This window comes from Anomaloglossus baeobatrachus, chromosome 4 (assembly GCF_048569485.1).
Source record: "Anomaloglossus baeobatrachus isolate aAnoBae1 chromosome 4, aAnoBae1.hap1, whole genome shotgun sequence".
NCBI classification, from domain to species: domain Eukaryota; kingdom Metazoa; phylum Chordata; class Amphibia; order Anura; family Aromobatidae; genus Anomaloglossus; species Anomaloglossus baeobatrachus.
The window spans coordinates 620,701,937-620,729,509 of NC_134356.1; the positions used below are offsets into that span (position 1 = coordinate 620,701,937).

Here is a 27,573-nt window from a genome sequence, read left to right on the forward strand (position 1 = left end):
TCAGCCTATTCGTTGGGCCACCAAACCAGTCACTGTCTCACGTGGCCCCTTGGGAAAATTACTTGCCCACCCGTGCTGTAAACTAAACCTAAAAAGGTCAGGGCCCTCTCCCTTCTGTACCAGTCTTAGGGTGGTTTAGGATCTATATTAGTTTCTTTACGTAACCCCCTTCTCATTGACAGCGGATACAGAAAGTATTCACACCCCTTTAAATTTTTCACTATTTCATTGCAGCCATTTGGTAAATTCAAAAAAAAAGAAGGGAATTTTGTTTACTTACCGTAAATTCCTTTTCTTCTAGCTCTAATTGGGAGACCCAGACAATTGGGTGTATAGCTACTGCCTCTGGAGGCCACACAAAGTATTACACTTAAAAGTGTAAGGCCCCTCCCCTTCTGCCTATACACCCCCCGTGGGATCACGGGCTCATCAGTTTTAGTGCAAAAGCAAGAAGGAGGAAAGCCAATAAACTGGTTTAAGCAAATTCAATCCGAAGGAATATCAGAGAAATGAAACCATTCAACATGAACAACATGTGTTATACAAAAACAGGGGCGGGTGCTGGGTCTCCCAATTAGAGCTAGAAGAAAAGGAATTTACGGTAAGTAAACAAAATTCCCTTCTTCTTTGTCGCTCTATTGGGAGACCCAGACAATTGGGATGTCCAAAAGCAATCCCTGGGTGGGTAAAATACTACCTCGTAATAGAGCCGTAAAAACGGCCCCTTTCTACAGGTGGGCAACCGCCGCCTGAAGGACTCGTCTGCCTATGCTGGCATCCGCCGAAGCATAGGTATGCACCTGACAGTGTCTCGTGAAAGTGTGGAGGCTGGACCAGGTAGCCGCCTGACACACAAGCTGAGCCGTAGCCTGGTGCCTCAAGCCCAGGACGCAACCACCGCTCTGGTAGAATGGACCTTCAGCCCTGAGGGAACCGTAAGCCCCGCAGAACGATAAGCTCGAGAATTGGTTCCTTGAACCACCGAGCCAGTCTTGATTTGGAAGCCTGCGACCCTTTACGCTGGCTAGCGACAAGGACAAAGAGTGCTTCCGAGCAGCGCAGGGACGCCGTACGATCGATGTAGAGTCTGAGTGCTCTCACCAGATCTAATCAAGTGCAAATCCTTTTCACATTGGTGAACTGGATGAAGAGAAACAGAGGGTACGAGGATACCCTGATTGAGATGAAAAGGGGGGGATACCACCTTGGGGAGAGATTCCGGAACCGGACGCAGAACCCCTTGACCTGGTGAGACACCGGGAAGGGGACTTCGCACGACAATGCTGCCCCGACAGACACTCTCCGAAGTGAAGTGACTGGTCCTAGGAAAACCACTTTCTGCGAAAGGCGTGAGAGAAAAATCCCTCATAGGCTCAAATGGTGGTTTCTGAAGAACCATCAGCACCCTGTTCGAATCACAGGGTTCTAACAGTCGTTTGTAAGGAAGGACTAAGCGGCAAACCCCCTGCAGGAACGTGCGTACCTGAGGAAGTCTTGCTAGGCGCTTCTGAAGAAAATACAGAGAGCGCTGAGATTTGTCTCTTAAGGGAGCCGAGCGACAACCTTTTTCCAAACCGGATTGTAGGAAGGAAAGAAAGTAGGCAAGGCAATTGGCCAGGGAGAAACTCCCTGAGCAGAGCACCAAGATAAGAATATCTTCCACGTTCTGTGGTAGATCTTGGCAGATGTGTGTTTTCTGGCCTGTCTCATAGTGATGATGACGTCTTGAGATAACCCTGCAGATGCTAGGATCCAGGACTCAATGGCCACACCATCAGGTTGAGGGTCGCAGAAATCAGATGGAAAAAACGAATCTTGAGACAGCAAGTCTGGTCGGTCTGATAGTGCCCACGGTTGGCCTACCGTGAGATGCCACAGATCCGGGTACCACGACCTCGTTGGCCATTCTGGAGCGACGAGGATGGCGCGGCGGCAGTCGGACCTGATCTTGCGTAACACTCTGGGCAACAGTGCCAGAGGTGGGAATGCATAAGGGAGTTGAAAACTGCGACCAATCCTGAACAAAGGCGTCTGCCGCCAGAGCTCTGTGATCGTGAGACCGTACCATGAATGCCGGGACCTTGTTGATGTGCTGAGACGCCATTAGGTCGACGTCCGGCATCCCCCAGCGGTAACAGATCTCCTGAAACACATCCGGGTGAAGGGACCATTCCCCTGCGTCCATGCCCTGGCGACTGAGAAGTCTGCTTCCCAGTTTTCTACGCCCGGGGTGTGGACTGCGGATATGGTGGAGGCCGTGGCTTCCACCGACATTAAAATCCGCCGGACTTCCAGGAAGGCTTGCCGACTGCGTGTTCCTCCTTGGTGATTGATGTAAGCCACCGCTGTAGAGTTGTCCGACTGAATTCGGATCTGCTTGCCTTCCAGACACACTGCCCTGACCTCCAGAACATTGATCTGAAGGGAGGACTCTTGCTGAGTCCACGTACCCTGATCACTGTGGTGGAGAAAAAAACTGCTCCCCACCCTGACAGACTCGCGTCCGTCGTGACCACCGCCCAGGATGGAGGTAGGAAGGATTTCCCCTTCGACAATGAAGTGGGAAGAAGCCATCACCGAAGAGAATCTTTGGCTGCCTGAGGGAGGGAGACGTTTCTGTCGAGAAACGCCGACTTCCTGTCCCATTTGCTAAGGATGTCACATTGTGCAACCCTGCTGCAGTGACCGCTGTTTGTCCAGCGGAAGTATCACCATCGCCGATAGGGTATGAAATTCCATGGCCAGATATGTCAGCGATTGTGCCGGTGTCAGATTTGACTTTGGAAAATTGATGATCCACCCGAAGTGGAGAATCTGTAGAGTAGCGTTGAGGCTGTGTTGGCATGCCCCTTGAGAGGGTGCCTTGACAAGCAGAACGTCCAGGTAAGGAATCACCGAGTGTCCCTGAGAGTGGAGGACCGCTACTACTGTTGCCATGACCTTGGAGAAAACCCGCGGGACTGTTGCCAGGCCTAAAGGCAGTGCCACGAACTGAAGGTGTTCGTCTCCTATGTTAAACTGCAGGAAGCGCTGATGCTCTGGAGCGATCGGCACGTGGAGATAAGCCTCCTTGATATCGATCGATGGAAGGAATCTCCTTGGGACCTTGAGACGATGACGGAGCGGAGGGATTCCTCCGGAACCGCCTGGTTTTGACGTGTCTGTTGCCCTGACGGAAAGACCCGCCATTTTTTGGGACCACAAACAAGTTGGAGTAAAAACCGTGACCCTGTTGCTGACAAGGAACCGGGACCACCACTCCATCTGCCTTCAGCATGCACACCGCCTGCCTGAGAGCCTCGGCTCTCTTGGGAGGCGGAGATGTTCTGAAGAATCGAGTCGGAGGACGAGAGGAGAACTCTCTCCTGTAACCGTGATTTAGGCCGTGAATCGGCATTCCTCTGATCCTTCTGAGGCCTTTTGGACGAGGAGAATTGGACCTGCCCGCGCCCCGCAAGGACCGAAACCTCGACTGTCCCCTCCTCTGTTGGGGTATGATCGGTTTAGCCTGAGGAAAGGATGTATCCTTTTCCTTTTGATTGTTTGATGATTTCATCCAGTCGCTCACCAAACAAGCGGTAACCAGAGATTGGCAAACTGGTTAGGCACTTTTTGGAAGCAGAATCTGCCTTCCCTTCTCGCAACCACAAGGCTCTGTGTATTACCACTGAATTGTCGGACGCAACCGCCTTCCGGCTCGCCGAGTCCAGGACAGCATTGATTGCGTATGACGCAAACGCTGACGTTTGAGATGTCAAAGACGCAGCCTGCGACGGAGACATACGTGTGACTGCCTCAATTTGCGCTTGAGCCGCTGAGACCGCTTGGAGCGCCCAGACGGCTGCGAAATCTGGAGCAAAAGACGCGGCAATAGCTTCATAGATGGATCTGAACCAGAGCTCCATCTGTCTGTCAGTGGCATCCTTGAGTGAAGCCATATCTTCCACTGCAACTAAGGATTTAGCCGCTGGAGATAGGCGGTCCACATTGGAACACTGAACCCAGCCCTTGACCAAAAGGGAAGAGATAACGTGAGTCCTTAAGGCGTTTGGAAAAAAACGATATCTGGACAAGCCTGGTTGTTCTGGACTGCCTCCCTGAAGTCAGAGTGATCCAGAAACGTACTCAATGTACGCTTGGGGAACCTGAAACGGAACTTCTCCTGCTGAGAAGCTGACTCCTCAGGCGTAGGAGCTGAGGGAGAAATAACCAACATTTGATTGATGGACGCCGTAAGATCGTTCATTACGGTATCACAATCAGGTGTATCCAGGTAGAGAACGTTCTCAGGATCAGAATCCTGATCAGATACCTCCGCCTCATCATAGAGAGAGTCCCCATGCTGAGACCCTGAATGATGCGGTGATGTCGAGGGATGCTCCCAGCGAGGTCGCTTAGGGGGTCTGGGACTGCGGTCCGAGTCAGACCCCTCACCCCGGGATCCCTGAGACACTCCAGGTACCAACTGGGGGGGGGGGGGACCAGGGGCAATGAAACAACAGTGCCCATGGTCTGAGAGACCGGTCTGGACTGCAAGGCTTCTAGTATCATAGCCAGACTGCAAGGCTTCTAGTATCATAGCCATAGTCTCAGAAGTCTGAAGTAAATACTGCAAACTCCGTCCCTATCACCTGGACCATTAGCAGAGACTCCGGCTGAGTAAGTTCCCCAAGGGCCGTGTATTGCATACAATTGGGGTCCGTGGAACCTGCCGGCAGTATAGCCGTACATGCTGGACAGGCTGCATAGAAAACCTGTGCTTCTGCACCCTTGTTTTTCACAGACGATATGCTGTTATCTCCCCCGAACAATCAAGGAGGGTATATAGCCAAAATACAAAAGTGCGACTGAATAGTGCAATGTATAGCGTACAAGCATATATCTATATGTGCACTTCGGCACTAGTGGGGTCAGCACCACAGGTGCTGCTTACCGCCCGCTCACAGCGGTTGTGTGACCACCAGAATCCCTGCCAGGGTCTTCCCAAACTTGTCTCTTTTCTCAGCCACAGAAAAAACTGACATGAATGGCTGCCGGCGTCCTGTGTAGAGGAGGAGGCCGTGGGCGTGCCCCAGAAAGTGCGGGAATCCGGTTTCACACTGTGTACAGTGAGAGGGGTGGAGTATGCAAAGCATGCTCCAGCTCTCAGCGCTGCCGTGCTGTGCAGCGTCACGCCCTTACCCTGACTGGCAGGCCTGTGGGCGGTAACGAAGTGAGACTAGGCCGCAAAAGCCGGGGACTCGAGTGAGAAGCGCGGGCCGGCATATAAGCCCTGGTCGGCGCGGAAGTCCCCGGCGCACCACAAGTCCCAGCCGCGCCTGATAAAAATGGCAGCGGCGGTTAGCGCGGCAGTCCCCCAATAGTCTAACACACCCAGCTACGCTGTAGTGTGCGATGGCACCAGTGCGGGCAGCGCCGCCGTCCCTGGCGCACTAACACACCCAGCAGTGCTGTCGTGTGTCTGTGCGCTGTCCCTACGGGGACACAGAGTACCTTAATCGTAGCAGGGCCATGTCCCTGAAGATACTCAGCTCCATGTCCAGCAGCGTCCCAGGGGCTGTGGATGGAGCATGGTCTCCTGTGCCTGGAGACCGATAAGATCCCACTTCACCCAGAGCCCTAAGGGGATGGGGAAGGAAAGCAGCATGTGGGCTCCAGCCTCCGTACCCGCAATGGGTACCTCAACCTTAACAAACACCGCCGACAAAAGTGGGGTGAGAAGGGAGCATGCTGGGGGCCCTAGTATGGGCCCTCTTTTCTTCCATCCGACATAGTCAGCAGCTGCTGCTGACTAAACAGTGGAGCTATGCGTGGAATGTCAGCCTCCTTCGCACAAAGCATGAAAACTGAGGAGCCCGTGATCCCACGGGGGGGTGTATAGGCAGAAGGGGAGGGGCCTTACACTTTTAAGTGTAATACTTTGTGTGGCCTCCGGAGGCAGTAGCTATACACCCAATTGTCTGGGTCTCCCAATAGAGCGACAAAGAAAGTTCATTTTCTCATTAATATACACTCTGCGCCCAATCTTATCAGAAAAAAAATAAAATACAAATTCTAACAAGAAAAACTGAAATATCACATGGTCACAAGTAATCAGCCCCTTTGCTCTGTATTAAGAGGAAGCACCCTCCTTTTGAGCTCATACAGCCATGAGTCTTCTTGGGATCCTGGATTTGGGGGATCTTCTGCCATTCTTCCTTGCAGATCCTCTCCAGTTCCGTCAGGTTGGATGGTAAACGCTGGTGGACAGCCATTTTCATGTCTCTCCAGAGATGCTCAGTTGGGTTTAGGTCTGGGCTCTGGCTTGATCAGTCAAGAAGACTATATAATATTAATTTATATAGCACTATTAATTCCACAGCGCTTTACATACATTGTGAGCCCTAATGGGGACAGTGTTGCCAATCTAAGGTCCCTATCTGTATGTCTTTGAAGTGTGGGAGGAAACCAGAGAACACCCACGCAAACATGGGGAGAACATACAGAGTCTTTGCAGGTATTGGCCTTGTGGGGATTTGAACCCAGGACCCCAGCACTGCAAAGCAACAGTACTAACCACTGAGCCACCGTGCTGCCCTGGTCAGAGTTCTGAAGCCACTCCTTTGCTATTTTAGCTGTGTGCTTAGGGTCATTGTGTTGTTGTAAGGTGAACCTTCGGCCAAGTCTGAGGTTCAGAGCACTCTGGAAGAGGTTTTCTTCCAAGATATCTCTGTACTTGGCCGCATTCATCTTTCCTTCAATTACAACCAGTCGTCCTGTCCCTGCAGCTGAAAAACACCCCCATAGCATGATGCTGCCACCACCATGTTTCACTGTTGGGATTGCATTGGGCAGGTGATGAGCAGTGCCTGGTTTTCTCCACACATACCGCTTAGAATTATCACCAAAAAGTTCTTAGTCTCATCAGAGCAGAGAATCTTATTTCTCATAGTCTGGGAGTCCTTCATGTGTTTTTTTTGCAAACTATGCGGGCTTTCATGTCTTGCACTGAGGAGAGGCTTCTGTCAGGCCACTCTGCCATAAAGGCCCGACTGGTGGAGGGCTGCAGTGATAGCACCACAAAGTCACCTTTCTCCCACCTCCCTACTGCATCTCTGGAGCTCAGCCACAGTGATCTTAGGGTTCTTTACCTCTCTCAAGGCTCTTCTCTAGCGTTGAGAGTAGCCATTTGTTATATGCTGTTATGCGAGTAGTGGACAGTACTCACTATTTGTTACAAGTAGCGGGCACAATATAAGTCAATGGGAAATACTTGCCAAGTAATGAGTAACCCACAAGCCGTACCATTCGCTACTCACACGAAAAGTATGGCTTTCAGGATACTCGCTACTTAGCGAGTATTTCCCATTGACTTACATTGCGCCCGCTACTCATTACTCACTCGTTTGTTCTGTCCGCTACCCACCTATTTGTTATGAGTAGCGGGCGCAATTTAAGCCAATGGGAAATACTCGCTAAGTAGCGAGTGTCCTGAAAGCCGTAGTTTGTGTTAGTGAATGGTACGGCTTGTGGGTTACCCACTACTTAGCGAGTATTTCCCATTGACTTACATTGCGCCCGCTACTCATAACAAATAGGCAGGTAGCGGACAGTACTCGCTAACAGCATAGCAAGCATGACTAGTTAGCTACTCATCCAACCAGGGCTGTGGAGTCGGAGTCGGAGTCGTGGAGTCGGAGTCGGAGTTCATTTTGGTGGAGTCGGAGTCGGTATAAAATGCACCGACTCCGACTCCTAAAATATATAATAAATTGGGGACAGGAGTGCAATGCAGAATGTGCTGAATATTTTACTAAATAATAACATTTAGTATAATGCTTATATTTAAGTGAAAAATGTATTGTAGTACAATGTGAACATCAGACATTTAATTGTTTTTATGATACAATAATCAAGATATTTGGATAGAACATAAAATATTTATTGGAATACAACTTTAGAACACAAAAAACTAATAAATTGTAAATATGTAATATATATATATATATATATATATATATATATATATATATATATATATATATATATATATACACACACACACACAGTGTATATACACACACAAGATATATATGTAATCTACTGTATATTACATAGTGTATTACATATTTACAATTTATTACAGTTTTTTGTGTTCTAAAGTTGTATTCCAATAAATATATTTTATGTTCTATCCAAATATCTTGATTATCGTATCATAAAAATTATTAAATGTCTGATGTTCACATACACATATTCATGTACTACAATAAATTTTTCACCTAACTAAGCAATATATGTAGGAGTCGGAGTCGGTGCAAGAGAATTTGAGGAGTCGGAGTCGAAGGTTTGGCTTACCGACTCCACAGCCCTGCATCCAACACTACTCTTCTCCAATTGCTCAGTTTGCCTGGATGCCCAGGTCTAGGAAGAGTTCTGGTGGTCCCAAACTTCTTACATTTAAGGATTATGGAGGACACTGTGCTCTTAGGAACCTGGAGTACTGCAGAAATTATTTTGTAACCTTGGCCAGATCTGTGCCTTGCAACAATTCTGTCTGAGCTCCTTGGGCAGTTCCTTTGACTTCATGATCCTTATTTGGTGTGACATGCACTGTGAGGTCTTATATACACAGGTGTGCGCCTTTCCAAATAAAGTCCTATTTTAATTAAACACAGCTGGACTCCACTGAAGTAAACCCATCTCAAGGAGGATCACAAGTAAATGGACAGCATGTGACCTAAATAGGAGTGAGCAAAGGGTCTGAATACTTATGACCATGTGACTTCAGTTTCTTTAATTTGCAAAAATTTCTAAAATTTGTCCCCCCCCCCCCGTCAAGATGGGGTGCACAGTGTACATTAATGAGGGGTAAAAAAAAATAAATTTGAATTTACCACATAGCTGCAATGAAACAAAGTGAAACATTTAAAAAGGGGTCTGAATACTTTCCGTACCCACTGTACAGCCCCATCAAAACTAAATAATTAGAGCTCTAAAAATTAAAAAAAAATATTTACCTATAAAAGTTTGCAGTTTTGCATACAAAATAGAGGTTCTCTGCAGTAGTGCCTGCCAAAGAAGAGAAGCAATAATGACAATTCTGCACCAGGCGCTAGTTGATTTAGTGCTCATTTATTTGGACTTCACCAGTAACAAAAAAAAAAAAAAAAAAAAAAAAAAGAAAAAAAATTTACAGACCAGTGAAAATGGACACTATGCAGGACAGAATTCCCCATTTTGCATGATCACAATGCTCCTGAGTTACTGGAACTGCACTTTTAGCTGGGGCCTACAAATCCCATAGAGACAGCACATCCTCAAAAGATTAAATATTTTGGATTCTTTATTAAAAAATAAAATCAAAAATCATGGTCTCCCAAGATTTTAAGATAAAAAAAAAGAAGTCTAAATCTAGACACGGATGAAGAGGTGAATAGTCAGCCACCTCGCCCATTCTACTGCCGTGCAGCGATAGAGGACAGTGAATGGGGGAAAGAAAAATCCTCCTGTGAGATATAAACAAGATGCTCAGACATTTACAGTGAAAAAACAAAGAGGCCGACACACAAGCAGGTCTATATACAGAGAACATTAATACTGAGGAATGATCGGTACATGTATACAGGTAGATTGGGTTGATTTGTAGTATTCTAGCGCATTAAAGCAGTTTTACAGCACAAAGGGGAGGAGGGGAGAGAATCCTGTTTAAATCCACCGCCTCTACTCCTCCGTTATTTCTACCCATCCCTGACAGAGTGGACGTATTGCATATTCGGGGTCTGTTATTTTTCAGCCCCTCGTTCAGGTATTGGGAGGGAGCAGAGGACGGTCTCTTGCATCCTGTTGCATTGCACTGATGAGATATGTGCAGTGGATATGGGAGGTCCTGAGTGGAGATTTTGGATCGCAGGCGATTCAGGATCATACTCGGAGGATCGCGTACTTGAATAGTGCCATGATACCAGCGCTGATCAGGCCTGAAATTGGCACGGTGACAAACCAAGCAAGGAAGATATTTCTGAAGAGACGCCAGTCCACCGCCTTTTTGGATCTAAGCCACCCGACCGATACAACAGACCCAACCTGTAGGGAGAAAAAAAAAGTAGTCATTTCTTTTTCTCCAACTACCCAGTTACCACAAACGTTTCCCGTAGTTAATGAGGGTGCGGAGAATAAACCACTCACCTTACAATGCGTTGTACTGATGGGGAGACCAACATTTGAAGCAATTACGACCGTCAGGGCAGACGCCAACTCAATGCTGAAACCACTGAAATAGAAAGTCGTACACACTGTCAACTCACAAGCCAAAAAGGGAGATTAATCTACAGCATTATACTTTATGTTAAGCAAAATAGCAGATGCAAATTGTTAGATGAGGTTTCATAGCAGCAGAATAAGGCTATGTGCCCACAGATATATCCGCAGGTACGTCCACAGGTTTCCCGCAGCAGCTCCCCGGAATCCCGCAGCTATACATAGCTGCGGGATTCCAGCAAAATATCTGCGGTAAACCTGCGGGACATTCGTGCAACTTGCCTGCGGACGTCCCGGCCTCTCTCTCTCAATAGTGGAGAGGTGGGATTTCCACAGGAATACTTCGCTCCATCACGCAGCACTTCACTTCCTGGCCGCCGTGTCTGTCAGTCTCTGCACTGTGCAGGAGAAGGTGGGCAGGCCTGAATGAGCTCTGGCTGTCACATGACCAGAGCTCGTGCAGGCCCCACCCACCTCCTCCGCAGGAAAGTGACTCTGGTGTCTGCTATCAAGGCAGGTAAGTATGGGACCAAGGCAGATTTCCGCAGGTAAATCCGCAGAAGTAATTGACATGCAGTTATGTGCGGCTGCGGGACATCCACAGCATATTCCGCAGCCGCACATACCGCAGCATGGACAGCACTCCCCATGTCCCATAGGATAACATGGGGAGTGTCTGTACTTGCTGAAACCTGCGGATTTATCTGGAAAATCCAGATAAATCCGCAGGTTTTCCGAGGCAAAATCCGCAGAAGCAAGCTCCCGTGGGCATTTAGTCACCACAAACTGCATGTTTTTCCTCACCCAGCAGTCTTTTTCCTGCATATTTGTGATAACAAAAAATGCAGCATGTCAATTCTTTGTTTTTTCCCCCCATACAAAAACGTATGATTAAAAGACACATCAAAAACACATGCTTTTTTTTGGACACAAGATGCATTTTTATGGCTAACAGCCTTAAATGTTGATTTTTTTTTTATTGAGGAAAAATATAACTTTTTTTTTTTTTTTTTTTTTTTTTTACAAGATATCCCCTTAAAATAAGTGCCAAATCATCCTTCAGAGCAAAAATACCAGCCCCTCATTTTATTCTCAAGAACCCATTGTGTATAAGACAAGCTTTAGAAGGAGATGAGAAAAAGATTTAATAGGACACCATTGGATTACCTTGAGGGAGTAATGGGGGTCAGATCTTTGCCCATCGTCTGGATAACCCTTCGTCCCCAGACCCAGAGACCGATACAGATACCGATTCCTCCATACAGGAGCAGCCAGATAGGGGTAGCAGCTTTGCTGGTCACATCTCGAGTCTCATAAACCAGCCACAGAGCAACCAAAGGACCGATGGCATTGCTGCAAGCGACAAGAAGAAGGTGGTCGTTACGCTCATGCAAGAAGGCAAATTGTTAATGCAAAACTTGCACCCAGCATCTAGGATTAGGTTCTGTTCACACATCCAGCAGTGACTTTGGTTTTGGGATGATGAAAATGGAAACAAACATTTCAGTACCGGATCCATGAGAATGGAAGACCTTTTAATACACGCACGCGCACACGCACGTTACTAATGGACATGTGAACAGAGCCTTACAAGTCTGCATACCACAATAGATAATATAGAAGCTTATCTGGTGACCACCACTACCTCTCCCCATGCCGACTGACCTGACATCATTTCCACCATGTGCAAAAGAGCCAAAGCAGGCCGTAAGGATCTGCAAGAACTGGAACAGAAGAGACACCTCCGGCTTGTCTTGGTCGTGCCATTCTTCTAGTGAGGAGTTGCTGCTTTTCCGGTCTACAGCCTCTTCTGTGCCAGCTTCTTCCTGTTCTTCTGTGCTAATATCTTGGGGTGCGTCTGCCACGGCGTTACAATAACTGGTGTAGCTGTCCATGCGAGTCCTCTTCTTCCCGTCTGCTCCATGCCAGGTTAGTTTCTCAGCCTCCTCTGGGCGTACCTCAGCCTCCCTGTGTCGGAAGGAGTCTAGAGGCATCCCGCAGATGGCCATGGTGTAGGAGGTGTAGCTGTTGTTGCGGCGGAGCGGCTTCTCGGCAGAATCCCCCATGCAGTCGCCCACTTTTGCTAGGTGCAGCTTGTGCAGGAGCTCTTTGTACAGACCAGAATCTTTGTGCACGGTATGATATTGATAATGCCCGCTGGAGGTCATCTGGTTGCTCACTGTCTGGCTGAACTGTACATGATTTCCATTTGGCAATCGCACAGCGCCTAAGAAAATAAAGACATACAAAATTACAACATCCACCACAATCTATGCAGTTTAAGTACAGTGGAACCTTGGATTAAGAGTAACTTTGTTTGAGACTGTTTTGCAAGACAAGCAAAGCTTTTTAAAAAAAATTGTAACTTGGTTTAAGAGCAATGCTTTGCAATAAGAGCAAATCCTCCCCGTGCACACTTCCGGTTCCGTCCTTTCACTGCGCTCTGACTAACTTTCTATACATATGTACTGTATACAGTATACCATTGCACAGTACAGTATATACTTTATAGCATATCTATCAATTTGCATTTGTGCATTCAGTATTGTACTCTTTTGGCTAACCAGTGCAGCACATTGCTTGTATTGTGCCTCCGGCACACCAACACTTCTATTGTAAGCTATAGCGCAGTTTAATTTGTTTTACATGTTTACTATACAGTATTGTGTATTAGTGTACTGTAATAATTGTATATGAATACAGGACATTATTTTGTATTACTGTAATAAGTTTGTATAAATACAGTGAATATTTTTGGGTTGTGGAACGAATTGTCTGCGTTTCAATTATTGCCTATGGGAAAATTCGCTTTGATATAAGAGTAACTTGGTTTAAGAGCGCACTCCCGAAACCAATTCTGCTCCTAATCCAAGGCTCCACTGACAGTAATGCTTACATGTATGTAATAACAGGTTATATAGACATTATATAGGTTAATATTTTGTGTTGTCTCCATGCAGAGCTCCCAGGACGAGCTGGCAGCCAGGATTTATGTGGAAGTAGCTCTTGTGGTCAGAGCAAACAACTTGTCAAGTGACTCCGCTTCATTGTAACACGACACTTTCCCCTTTCACCAACTTTCTACAATGGATCCATTCTAGGTCACGTCCAGAGTGACTCTGGGGAGGATGAATTACTATTCCAAGTGTTTGCAGCCCCAGGAAGAGGTAACGGCCTTCTCTATAGGGGTGTATATTTTTCATGGACTCTCGGCCAATATCCCCATTATCTTGTGTAGGTAGTATTTCTTAAAGGGAACCTGTCACCACTTTTTTGGGTTAGAAGCTGCAGCCACCACCACAGAGTTCTTATATACACAGCATTCTAACATGCTGTATATAAAAGAGCCCAGGCCGGGAGTATAACATAAAAATCACCTTATAATACTTACCTAATGGTCACGCGGTGAGTCTAATGGGCGTCTCCAGTGCCGGCGTCTCCTCTTTCGGCCATCTTCGTCCTCTTTCTGAAGTCAGGGTGCATGACGCGTCTACGTCATACACACTCACCGCTCCTGCGCAGGCGCACTACAATACTTTGATCTGCCCTGCTCAGGACCTGAATGCCGGCGAGTGTGGATGACGTCGGACCAGTCATGCACCGCGGCTAGAGAAGGAGGACAAAGATGGACAGGAGGTGGTACCGGAGATGCCCATAAGGCCCACCGCGCAACCGTTAGATAAGTATTATAAAGTGTTTGTTATACCCCCGGCCTGGGCTCTTATATACACCATGTTAGAAGGCTATATATATATATATATATATATATATATATATATATATATATATATATATATATATATATATATATATATATATATATATATATATATATATATATATATATATATATATATATATATATATATATATATATATATATATATATATATATATATATATATATATATATATATATATATATAAAGAGCCCGGTGGTGGTGGCAGCAGCTTATAGGCCAAAAAAGTGGTGACAGGTTCCCTTTAAGTCGATTATACACCTTAGATAGTGTCCGTGGATCTTTGTGCAGCCAACACATACATGCACGCTCGGTTTAGCCAAGTAGACTACTACAAGGAATGGAGGCCTCCCATATGATGACAGGTTGAGAAAGTTAGATATGTTTAGCTTAGAAAAAAAAAAAAATACAGACATCTCAGAGGAAATCTCATTTATATGTATAAATACATGTGTGGTCAATATAAAGGACTGGCACATGACTTATTTCTTCCGAAGACAATACTAAGGACCAGGGGGCACTCACTGCGAGTGGAAGAAAAGCGATTCCGACACCTAAATAGGAAAGGGCTCTTTACAGTTAGAGCAGTCAGACTGTGGAATGCCCTACCACAAGAGGTAGTAATGGCACACACTAACAGATTTTAATAAAAAAAAAAAAAAAAAAAAAAAAAAAAAAATGGATCAGACATATTGAACCCTCACATGTTTAATTTATAAACCTCTCCCAACATCTACTAGGGAGAGAGGGCATGGGGCAAATGTAGACAAAAATAAAATGAGTGGGTCAGCTAATGCATATAGCTACAAGGATAAGGCCAAGAAAAGCACTGAAGGGATCATACACCCGACTAAGGTAAATGTCATTTCTTGTGTCACATGATGGACTGTTAGTCCTGTGACTACGTGACAAGAGCTGAAAAAACAAAGCCTTGGAACGGAAGGTGGATTGCAGAAATGCAAAGAAGGGTGAGAAGTTTACTGCAGCTACAGGTGAAGCCTGTGAAGGAAAGCATGAGTGACCTCTGGGAAACCTGTTTATAGCTGGAGGGCAATTCATAGCAGTAGGGATCCGCAGTGCACCATATCCCACTCCAACAGTACTGAGGGCAGTGAAGCCCACTGCTATGGTTTACAGGATATTTTTTTATTATTATTATATGTTGCATGGATCTAGACCATGGTCATGTGCATTACATCTTGTTCACTCACCGTTCACTGCCTGGTCAATGTTGGTCTCCATACTCTGGGATTTCTCCCTCTCCGGGATATCATCAATATCACCCAAGTTGAAGGTTACGGTTCGCTCTTCTGCGGCCCGCGATGGCACCGATACCAGGTCCAAAATGGGCACCTTGGTCTCTGCAGCCACACCAGTGTCGATAGGCAGTTTGACATCGGGTTCAGACTTCAGTATGTGGCATTCGTCCATGTTCTTCTTGTCCATTAAGGGAGATTCTGACGGGCTGGATTTTATGTCACCTGAGGAATGAGCGATGGGGCAGTGAGAACGAGCAGAATGGTCATCCTCTACACACAATTCCAGCATTGTAGCCTGCCATCCCTCCCTAAACCAGCTTCAAATTCCTTGATGGCCCACTGATCCTGCACAGATATTCTGATGATAGGATTAATCCTGTCTTATTTTGCCACCATTAAAGACCGGTAAATAGTATGGATTACATCTGCTTGCCTGACAGCAGCAGACATATTATCACGATGGGCCCGCCAGCCTAGATAAGGAGCAGTCTTTTTACCTTTAGGCCGGGGCCACACAGGGGACTGCTGCGATCCTTGCATGAAGCTCTGCCAGCCAGAGTGTCACTGCGACTGTGGTCAGATCATGCGATCTGACCACAGCTGAGGAGGGGAGGGATTTATCTCCCTCTCTCCTCCATTGCCACCGGTGTAGTGCGATTTTTCTCACCCCATAGACTTTAATGGGTGCGAGAGAAACAAGGATCGCATTACACCCGCAGCATGCGGAGATTGTTTTCTCGGTCCGATTAGGGCTGAGAAAATAATGAGCGATGTGCACTGACACAGGCTAATATTGGTCCGAGTGGAATGCAATGTTTTATCGCATCCCACTTGCTCAGATTTTCATGCTGGGTGTCTTAGACCTTAGTCTTAAGGTGGTGTCACACACAGCGATGTCGCTGCTACGTCACCATTTTCTGTGACGTAGCAGCGACGTCCCGTTGCTGTCGCGGTGTGTGACATCCAGCAACGAGCTTGCCCCTGCTGTGAGGTCGCCACTCGTTGCTGAATGTCCTGCTTCATTTTTTGCTTGTTGCTCTCCCGCTGTGAAGCACACATCGCTGTGTGTGACAGCGACGAACTGAAGCGAGCAGGGAGCCGGCGTCTAGAGCCTGCGGTAAGCTGTAACCACGGTAAACATCGGGTAACCAAGGGAAGCCCTTTCCTTGGTTACCGGATATTTACCTTAGTTACCAAGCGCAGCATCGCTTCCACCAGTCGCTGGTGAGATCTGACTGTTTGACAGCTCACCAGCAACCATGTAACGACGCAGCAGCGATCCTGATAAGGTCAGGTCGCCCGTCGTGATCGCTGCTGCGTCGCTACGTGTGAACCCAGCATTAGACACTTCCTAAGGCTATGTTCACACACTGCTTGAATATGAATATAATACGTTTTATTTCTATATATTTTTAAACCACAAAGATGTGGTGTTTTTGGCCTTAAATTAAAAAAAAAAAACAAAAAAAAACAACACGCATGCGTTGACGTGGCTTTCCTGCATTTTGCCCAAAGCGATTTTTATGCCAAATATTGACTGGAAGGGCTCAAAAGCGCAAAAGAGAAGGGACATGCTGCATCTTCAAAAACGCAGCCATAAAAAAGATGCCCAGTGTAGACAGCAAAATAGAAGTCTCAGACTTTGCTGGGAGAAGGATGTGCATGCATTTAGGTGCATCTTTGGGACCTCAAAAATGTAACAAAACCACAGTAAAAGATGCAGTGTGTGAACACAGCCTTAGGTCTCCTTTCCAGCACGATGGCGTCACACTAATGCTATCACTGCAGTATAATACTAATAATAATACTAATAATACAGAGGTGAGACACTTACGTTCTATTTTCTTCTTCATTCTTGGACATATGAAGAACCAGACAACCAGGGCACAAATCACAGAACAACCCACCGAGATCAGGATGATGCCCCACAGGGGAATCTTGTCAAATCCGAGCACTAGAAAATAAAAAACAAGACCTATATGAAAGCCGTCCCACATCGCACAGCCTTCCAGATGAGCGGAGTCTGCAGCCCCGGAATCCAAGTCTTGATGAAGCTGCGAGGCAGAGGTTTCCGTGTGAGGAATCAATGGTTTATTAACCGTCCTCTCAGTTTGTAGCAGATTATTTTGAGGCTAAAAAAGGAGCACTATTATAGCGGTAGATTTAAAATCATAAGATTACACAATAATGTACAGAAATCTGTACACTCCCCGAAAGGAAAAAATAAAATAAAAAAAAAAAAGGTCCATCTGGGTAAAGTCTGGCAATTGGTTTGGACATTTAATCAGCCAGGCCGCATGTACGAGTATATTATATTAAAATAAAAATAAATAAATATTGAAGATATGGATACTGTATGCACCAGTGTATATTTTATTGCTCCGGAGTGGTGTCGGCCCCATTCAGAGGTCACAGCCCTGTGGCAGCGGTCATGTGCGGAAGAACAAGAGCCAACAAACTAGAAGAGCACGTCCTCGTTTGTCACCTGACTGCTGCAAATTACAGGCGGCAGCGATGCGGTGACTGCTGAACAGGACTGACAATATCCGGCATGGCCTGCGATGGATGTGAGAGTACTGGGAGGACAGTATGCCACTCATTTATAAAAGGTGTTCCTTATTAGGACAGCCCCTTCTGATTCCACGTTTCCTCCAGGTAAAAGAAAGCCTCTACTCCCCTCTGCAGCCAGCCCCTTTCCAATGTGGTCCAGGCTCATCTGAGGTTGTGATGTCACATGAGCCCTGCGTCCAATCAGCGCAGACTTCTCTCCCCGCATTCGGGCCAAATGAGTTAATCATCAAGAAGTGAGCGACTGCAGCGCTGACTTCCTATTGTTTGCTTGTTTGGCCCCAAAAGGGGGGGGGGGGGGGGAGAAGGAAGCCAGCGCTGATTGGACGCGGAGGTTACATGACATCACTACCTCAGATGAGCCTAGACACTGGTGGAAGGGCACTGGCTGTGGATGTGAGTATAGGCTTTATTGTACCCAGGGGAAACTGTGGAATCGGAAGGGGTTGTCCTACTATTGGACAACCCCTTTAATTCCATGCCTTAAAAAAATAATTTAGAGATGTATATCTGCCAGACCGCCTCTAAGGTCTTCACTAAGGGACACAATCAGTTGTTATATTTGCTTCAACTTTAGGACGTCATGTCTGCTTGAAGCAGATCAGTGAGGGCAAAGTGAGGGCAGTATAGCACAGATCGCCCTTTACTTCTAGTAGAACACTGGCCCAATTGGAGCATTGACAGAAAAGTCCAAGTCTGGCCGTTTTATTAGGCTGCGTGCCCACAATCGGGGTTCACAGCGTTTTGGACGCTGCTTTGTACAGTACAAACAGCGGATGGGATTTCTAGAAATGCCCACTGTGCTTAGTGTTCCCGCAGAGTACACTGACCTGCGGTGCGGCTTCCCCAGCTACAACTATGTCAATTGCTTGCTGCAGAGTAGTAAGGCTATGTGCCCACGGGACTATATACCCGCAGCTGTATACAGCTATACATTGCTGCGGAATTCCAGCAAAATATCTGCGGTAAACCTGCGGACATTCGTGTGATTTACATGTGGAAGTCCCGGCCTCTATCTCCATAGTGGAGAGGCGGGGTTTTTCGCAGGTAATTCCGCAGGAATAATTGACATGCAGTTATGTGCGGCTGTGGGACATCCGCAGCATATTCCACAGCCGCACATACCGCAACATGGACACCGCACTCCCCATGTCCTATAGGATAACATGGGGAGTGTCTGTACTTGCTAAAACCTGCGGGTTTATCTAGAAAATCCAGATAAAGGCACAGGTTTTCTGCAGCAAAATCCGGGGGTACAGAGTCTTGTGGGCACATAGCCTAAGTGTTCTCAGGGAGAAAAGAGAAAGCCCGCAGTGGCCCAACCATGATCACAGACAGCTGCAGTCTCCTGCGGACAGAGCACTCACAGCCCCGCAGGAGAGGACATTACACTTCGAGGACACAGCATGTTCGGATCATGGGCACGTACCCTCATGGAGGGGAGCGCTCACCCATTTTAGTAGTTAGCGGTTTTCATTTACAAAAGGCAAAACAAATTGTAATATATATTTGTGTGACAGCAAGCTATCAAAGTTTCTGGTTCCCCAAAAAAAAAAAAAAAAAAATATATATAAAAAAAACACCCCCACTCAGTTCTCCGTGCAGTCCATTTTCTTCATGGCCCCATACACTTGAACGGAAGAGAGCCATCCGACTGTCAGACAAATCGTGCATAGGGAGTTATGCCCCTCAGACCACTCAGTTTTGGGTTTTTTTTTCTTTTCCCCTCAGACTAAATATTTAGATGTGCACCACCTCATTTATAAACCGTAGAGGGCGATCCAACTTTTTGGCAGATACCATGAGGATTGAAAATGCTGTTGCCTGTACACAACCTTACATGTAGGAACAGACTGACAGATTCTGGAATGTACAGGCCTCCCTGGACATAGGCTTGTGTGACAATGTGGCGGCAGGTTTCTGTCCACATGTAGATGTTACTAGCACAAAGCTAAAAACTTGGGTTTCTAGCAGGATTTTTCAGCCTTATTGGAGTAGGCTTGAAAATCCCTACTCCAAAAATAAGCCCTAGTTGCCTGTGCAGCCCTATCTCAGGACAGGCATCTGTTATTGTCCCTTTGTGTCGCTCTCAGCCCCAGCTAATTAAGTGAATGAATATTCACCTCTTCCCCACCCACTGCTCTGACCTATGCTCTCACAAACACTCTGCTCATCACTGCCCAAGGATCGCACCACAATCCTTAGTGGCCCTCATAATCCGCGTGGATTTCCTAAGCCGCCAGTGAGAACTGCAATACACGCAGCAGTCCCTCAGATCAGGAGTGCTGCTGAGGGTTACAATGAGAATGCGCTGGCTAATTAAGTGAATGAATATTCCACCTCATCCTCCTGTAATCCCACCCATGACTGCATCCTGCACAGGGACTATGACTGCTGTGTTACCAGCACTGCCAGCTGAAGGATGGCATCACAATCATCACACCTCTCCTCAGCTGAGAAACAGTGTGCTTGTCTATGCAGCTGTTACACTCAGAAGAGTGTCGCCGAGGATTGTGATGGAATCCTGGGGCTGGCAGTACCGGTAATAGAGCGGGCAGAAAAGAGGTGGGTGGGAATGGGGCTGAATATTCAGTCACTTAATTAGCAGTCACGTTCTCACTGCAATCCTCGACAGCACTCCTCGTCTGGGTGTGATTATTTCTATGCAGCTGTCACTGTCCGATCAGGAGAAATACCGAGGATTGTGGGGCAATCCCTTGGCACCAATAAAGCAGGCATCGGGGGCTCAAATATAAGACAACTTTTCAAAATAAGCCCTAGCACATTTTTTCAAAGCAGAAAAGAATACAAGTCACTCTTATGGGCGGCACGGTGGCTCAGTGGTTAGCACTGCAGCCTTGCAGCGCTGGGGGGGGGGGTCCTGGGTTCAATTCCCACCAAGGACAACATCTGCGAGGAGTTTGTATGTTCTCCCCGTGTTTGCGTGGGTTTCCTCCGGGTACTCCGGTTTCCTCCCACACTCCAAAGACCATACTGATAGGGAATTTAGAGATTGTGAGCCCCAATGGGGACAGTGTTGCCAATGTATGTAAAGTGCTGTGGAATTAACAGCGCTATATAAATGAATATTATGGTCTTATTTTTGGGGAAACACACTAGCGGTTTGAGGCAGTTGTGGTATTCCCCCCCCTCTATAAATGTTCTACACTAGTTTTGGTATGGATGTGTCACCCAGACACCCAGACACTGCGGCTATAGACACCATAACTTCCAACAGTCTTAATGTTTTAATGACGACTAGCACATCCCAGTAGCTGCCATCAATACAACAACGCTCAGCCATGACTGACGTGGAATAGTTTGTTGACGTGGAGTTTCTGTTACAGGGCAGAACGGACAAATTCCTCAGAAGCATTTGTTGTCCACTCCGCTGACAACCGAAGCTGTCAACTATCAGCTGTCAGCTAATGATCCCCATAAGGCCGAGCTCAGCTGCTGTGAGCAGGACTTCTTAAATGAAAAGCTAAAGCTGGAGACATAAGCCAATATGCCCGTCCTGGCCAAACCGAGCACGTCCAGCCAATAACCCTCACAGTAGGGTAACAGGAAGGTGTACAGATAACACTGCCCAACACAGCTCACACCCAGAGATGCCCATAATAAGTCACTACCTTCCAGTTGAAGACTCCAAAATTTCCTTTATGTTGTTAAATGGATATTTGGCACATTTCAAAATAGTAAAGAATTAATACCTGCCCTGTACACCAGGTCAGGCGCTCGCCATGAAACCGTCACTAACTTTACATCTGATGTAATCCTGACAACGTGGAATGAGATGTACAAAGTTCTTCAAAAGGCCTTTCCCAATAGGCAAATAATGAGGAAAAATATAAATTGCATCATGCAGAAGTTTTGCAACTTTGTCATACTTTGTCCTAGTCTCATCTAGACCCGTGTTTTTGTACCCCAGTCTTAATGAAGGGCAATGGATGTGCCAAATTCCAAGGCGATCACCCCTGAAATAAATGTTATGCATCCGTCAGCTGCCGAGTGTCAGGGACTGGATTACATTCTAGTGACAATTGATTAATTTGTCACCTGTACGCAGCCCTCGTAGTCAAAAATATTTTACTGGGATTGGCGTAAACAGAAAAAAACCAAAACAAACCAAAAACCACAAAACAAACTAAGGAACACCCCAGAAAAACAAAACAAAGAAACCTGGGCCTGCGTGTTTGTCACCATTTTTGAGATATTTGCTTACATTCACCGATTGCTGTAAACCATACGCTTTACAGCAGTCCCTCAACTGAGGGAATATGGCTCTGCACAGGTTTGTTACGACCGCTGGTCATAAACCAGACCAATCCCACTCACCGGCAAACATCTTTAAAATGGTGAGGACTTAATATGCTGGGCTTCAGTCAGTGGTCAATAACAGCCCTTCCAGTGAAGGGGTCAATCATCCATTGCTTTATGGGCACTGCAGGAACCTGTCCGCTAGACTTTACAAGAGTAGGAGGGCAAGGTGGAAAAAAAAAAAAATAAAATAAATAAGGGTCAGGAAGGGAGTGCGAGTTCTTCTGCTGGATCTTCATAGCCATGGCTGATGGGAAGGTGGGGGATGGCTCTGCTGAAGGAGCAGGGAGGAAAAGGCTGTAGTGATGCAGCCAGGGGGTTAACTAGTTAGGTTAGAAATGTCAGCATACACTAGCCTGCAGCCTTCTGTAATGGGCACAGGCCAGCAGACTTCTAGAAGATTTCAGTCCTGCAAAGTAAAAGTAGTAAATTGCGGATTTAATAATGGGCTCGAGAAGCAAAAGCCAAAAAGACCTAGTGCAGTGTAAATTGTACTCACGAGGTGCGCCGGTGTACATGATGGAGAACAGGTTTATGCCAATCGTACAGGCGTAGAATACAGGCAGGGCACGCAGTCCATTGGGTACAGGGTCAGGCTGCAAGAAACACAAAATATCAAAGCTCAGACAGTTACTGGATCAGTTGCAAATGGAACATAAATAGCAATCAGTCAACTGATAAGTTTTCTACAACCTTCTATGATATATGGGAGGGGGAATGGGGAGGGAAACAAACAAAAAAAAAACAAAAACCACAAAAGTGGCATGTTTGCACAACTTTTTTTGCTGGATCCAATAAAAAAAATAAATAAATAAATAAAAAAAAATATATATGATTATTCCACATGTGAAGTCAACCTTAGGGTAAGTTTTCACGATCCGCATACGCTGCGTTCTGGAAGGCAGTGTCAGCCCTCTGGAGGAGACACTAGTGTTCTGTGGGAGGACGCAGCAGTCTATGCCCACAATCAGGATTCCGGGTGCAGCGTATTTTCGCCGTCTTCTCCCTGCAGAGAACACTCGTCTCTACAAGCATAAATTGACACTCTGCGGCTCGGAAAGCAGCGCTACATGTCAGATTTTGCTGAGGAAAGGAGCCCAGTGGGCAAAGAGATTTCTATTAATCTCATCCACTGTGCAACACAGCGTTTTGGATGCAGGGAAGGACATGCTGCGTCCAAAATGCTGCAAACACTGATCGTGGGCACGGACCCCTAGACATTCATATCCATGGGACATGACAAAAAAAAAAAAAAAAAAAAATTAATCCAAGAACAGGTAAAAATATGAAAAAAGGTCCCTGCTCTGTCTCCTGGTTGTACCTTAAAGAGATGGGAAACAATGGGGTATATGGGTGCTTTCTATATGTTAAGAGCTGATACATACTTTGCTCAAATGCTGTTTTATACAGGAATATGTTGATCATAAAAAACGGGGGATGGACTAAGTGCACACTACATGTCCCCATACACAAGTGTAGTAATTTTTAGTTATATAGCACCAAACATTCAGCAGCACTTTACAATCCAAGTGTAGTGCAAGTAATATGTTACACGTATTACATCTGCACCAGTAAAATAAGGCTAGGGCAAGAATATGTGCTCATTTTTTGAGCTTGTACTAGTAAGTGCATAAACTGGAGTCACAGCCTGCACGGGGGCACGACATGCACTGTATGCCCACTCATGGTCACCGAGGGCTGTGCACCAGCAGTAACGTCTGGGATGTACATGGGTAGGAAAGACGCCGGCCAGCAGGACGGCCGCACAGCACCATATAAAGCGCTTGGATCACTAATGATTTATGTGCTTACGTACAACTTCACAGAAGCAATAAAGCTTAGAAGCAGACTGCACATGAGAATTAAAAACCCAATGAGTAGGTATTATACACACGCACTATAGTTATGGTGCAAATAGTTGTACTTGTCCTGCATTACACTGGATGTGCCATTTCTCAGAGTGCAATGTGTGAGGTCTGCTGCACAAATTCACTACAGGCATAATAAAACTACAAGATTTTTCAGATTATAAAATGCACTCTGCTCCCACCCTACCCCTCCCAAAACGGGGGGTGCGACTTGTAATCCAGATATGGCTTACCGGGGCAGGGTCATAGGAGGCAGGGTCGGCAATACGGAAGGTCCGGAGGAGAGGGAAGGGGGGGGGGGGGGGGTCACTGCAGTGGAGCGGCTCAGTAGGTCACTGGACAGAGGGTTGGCGATGCTGTGGGCTCTTGGGTGTCACTGATCTGCCGGCTGACTCCTTTGAAAATCGCTCGCGGTTGACAGGATGGACTTCAGGAAAACGGCTTTGGAGGCGGCATGTGCGCAGATAGGACTCAGTGGCCATTTTCTTGCAGTCCATATCAACCGCAAACAACTCAAAGAGAGCCCACGGCCAGATCAATGGCACCCGCTGCCACGACACCGCTCCCCTCCCCCCAGAGCCTACAGTATCGCCAACCCTCTTGAGCCGCTCCACTGCAGTGACACCTCCTCCTGCGTATCACCGACCCTCCTGAGCCTGCAGCATCTCTGACCTACCTGAACCGCTCCATCACCACCACTCCCCCCCTGGTGAGCTAATACAAGACACACCAAGATTATAAGACGAACCCACATTTTAACTTTAACGTTTCTTATTCCCCTCCCTCCCCCAATTTTCCTCCTCTAAATTAGGGGCGTGTCTTATAAAATTAAAAATACAGTATATACCTACAGCATGCTATACGTATATCCAGTTATTACACACACCACAAGTGATGCTTTAGGAGTTATTCACTTCATAATTTTGCAACAAATGCACCATTCAATTCTGCAGCACTTCACAGATATGGTCATCACTGTCCCCATTGAGGCTCACAATCTAAACTCCCTATTTGCCTGTGGCTTTCCTCCTATTGCTTTCCACACTCCAAATACAGGGAGGACATACAAGCTTCTTGCAGAAATTGTTCTTGGTGGGGGTTTTTTAACCCAGGACCCCAGCACTAACCATAGGCCCTGTGCTGCTCAATTGTACACTATATTACAATGATCCAGCATACCTATTCATATTCTACAAGACGTCATTACTATTAGTCCATCCAGCACAACAGGACTCCTGTAGTTACCAGAAACGTCTGGAGCCGGGTGCTAGGTTATGCGCAGATTACACAAAACACCCCACAATGTTTTATGCTGCAGACAAGTCCATCATGCAAACAACTTATTTCTGAAATATGTTAAACGCTATAGGAAAGAGTGTCTGGAAATACTGACTCCTTACCTTGCGGAGGATGAACATTCTGACGAGGAAAAACAGAAGAGCAGACATGATCCCAGACAGCAGAGGGGACACAAACCAGGACAGCACTAGAAGGAAACCAAGGCACAATTATTATTTCTTCTTTACACTTTTCCTACATACAATGACTGAAAGACGTCATCTGGTCTTTACTGGTAACATATCGTCAGGATAGGTCATAAATATCAGATCAATGGGTTCCCCCCCCCCCCTGAGCATATATAAACACTGAATGGAGGCGGAGGACACGTCCTCGTGTTCATTGTCAAAAAATGGTGGTTCTGCTCCTACTCCAGAGTTTTTGGCTTCTAGTCACTTATGGGAATAGAGCTCAAATTGTAAAACAAAAAAAAATAAATATACACATTTCCAAGAAACAAAAATCAGCTTCACCCTCTGACTCTTACAGAATACAATGCACCCAGACATGAACGCGCAGGCCGGGACAGACGTAAAGGTCATGTGTAGCAGGAGATTAGCAAGAGATTTGCTGGTATGAAATATTTACCAAGATTACAGTGTACAATAATTTTCCCATGGAAGCCGTGTAAATGTCACGTGGAATTGTAGGTGTAATATTGGTTAATTTTTTACGTGCAATACCATTGTAAAAGGATCAACTTTACAGTCTGGTCATAAATTATAAGGGAAACTAACCAAGAAAAACATCCCAGGACCGATAATCCTTAACCTTCAAGACAGTCGGGTTATTTGTAAACAAATAATGCCCTGGTTTTGGGAGTCCCATTGCTGAGACCCACAGTTATCCACTATTCTATGTATACAAAAAATTATTTGTCTCATCGCACCAAAATGTGACGAAACACTTACCGATGCGGAGCAGCTCCGTCCACTTTACACCTTCCTGTCCTTTAGCCACCAAAGAGAAGCCGATGGTGGCACCTACGATGCAGTGGGTACCAGAGATTGGCAATTTCAGGAAGGAGGCCGCCAGCTGCCACACAGCAGAACCTGAAAAGCAACAAGGAAAACTGAGGACAAAGAACACCAACCCAAGGGGGTATAGACTATTAAAAAGGAGATTTCTAGACGGAGATTCCAATTTCTACTCACCAAACATGGAGCTGATGGACCCCGCCATCAGCAGCTCCTGGGTAGAGTTGTACATGGTGACGTCAATCAGTCCTTTCCGGATGGTTTCACTCACTTTAGCGCCCAAGAGAACGGATCCCACGGTTTCAAAGATGGACGCCAGGATGCACGCTTGTCTTAACGTCACCACACCAGAGCCCACGGCCGTGCCAAAGGAGTTTGCTACATCGTTGGCACCGACCGAGAAAGCGAGCACAAAGGCTATGATAAAACCCACTATCAGCAACCAAAGGTGGGCGGACGCGGGACTCACTTCGTCGAGGCGGGGGTACTGGATAGTACGCTGAAAACAGTTGTCGATTCCATGGTGATTTTTTTTTTTCTTTTTTTGGCTCAATGTGGAAAATAGATTTAAAAAAAATAAAAATACTATGTAAACAAAAAAATGAGGTATGAAAATAATTCAATAAATTACTATAAAATTAAATATGCAGTAAACTGAAGATGGGCCGAGAGTCTCGGTCTAAAGTCTTTGCTATTTGCTCTGTATAGAGATTGGCTTTTTACAGTTCCTTTGGCTCTGGTGGGTTAGAGGTGAAGAAACTTCCATGGTGCAGAAATCAAGGAATCGGGCAGACTCTTCATTCTGTAAGAAGACGAGGAAGAAAGCATTAAAGACGGGACAGACAAGTGTGCGGCAAGTGTCACCCGGAGCCCTATTTATAGGCGTGTGGGGTATAATTTGACCTCAGGGCAATAGGTGTGCACTTCGTTTGGCGCCACCTTTAGGAAGTGACTGAAATTGATGAAGGGGTCAATTGGTGCTATAAAGAGATAATGGCCCCAATTTGACAGAAAACAGGCCATGGTGTGGAGCTATTCACATAGGAAATTAGAACATCCTGTAATTGGCACACATTTTTATAATATTGGTCAATTACAGGATGTTCTAATTTCCTATGTGAATAGCTGAAGTCCACACCATTGCCTGTTTTCTGTCAAATTAGGGCCATTATCCCTTTATAGCACCAATCGACCCGTACATCAATTTCAGGTCACTTCAAATCTCTAATAAAGGTGGTGCCAAATGAGGTGCACACATCATCCC

The 27,573-nt window shown here is 46.2% G+C and overlaps 1 protein-coding gene across 1 annotated transcript in view; it reads right to left on the bottom strand.

Moving 5' to 3' along the window:
- Positions 1 to 9,302: 9,302 nt before the first annotated feature.
- SLC20A1 (solute carrier family 20 member 1) overlaps positions 9,303 to 27,573 on the bottom strand; it is a 26,643-nt gene continuing 8,372 nt past the window's right edge. Inside the window, 11 exon segments of the mRNA XM_075346297.1 lie at positions 9,303 to 10,065; positions 10,168 to 10,252; positions 11,407 to 11,592; positions 11,905 to 12,466; positions 15,191 to 15,460; positions 17,073 to 17,192; positions 22,626 to 22,722; positions 25,395 to 25,480; positions 26,244 to 26,384; positions 26,487 to 26,783; positions 26,786 to 27,111. Coding sequence (XP_075202412.1) covers positions 9,904 to 10,065; positions 10,168 to 10,252; positions 11,407 to 11,592; positions 11,905 to 12,466; positions 15,191 to 15,460; positions 17,073 to 17,192; positions 22,626 to 22,722; positions 25,395 to 25,480; positions 26,244 to 26,384; positions 26,487 to 26,783; positions 26,786 to 26,831 — 2,052 coding nt within the window. The 5' untranslated portion in view covers positions 26,832 to 27,111 and the 3' untranslated portion in view covers positions 9,303 to 9,903.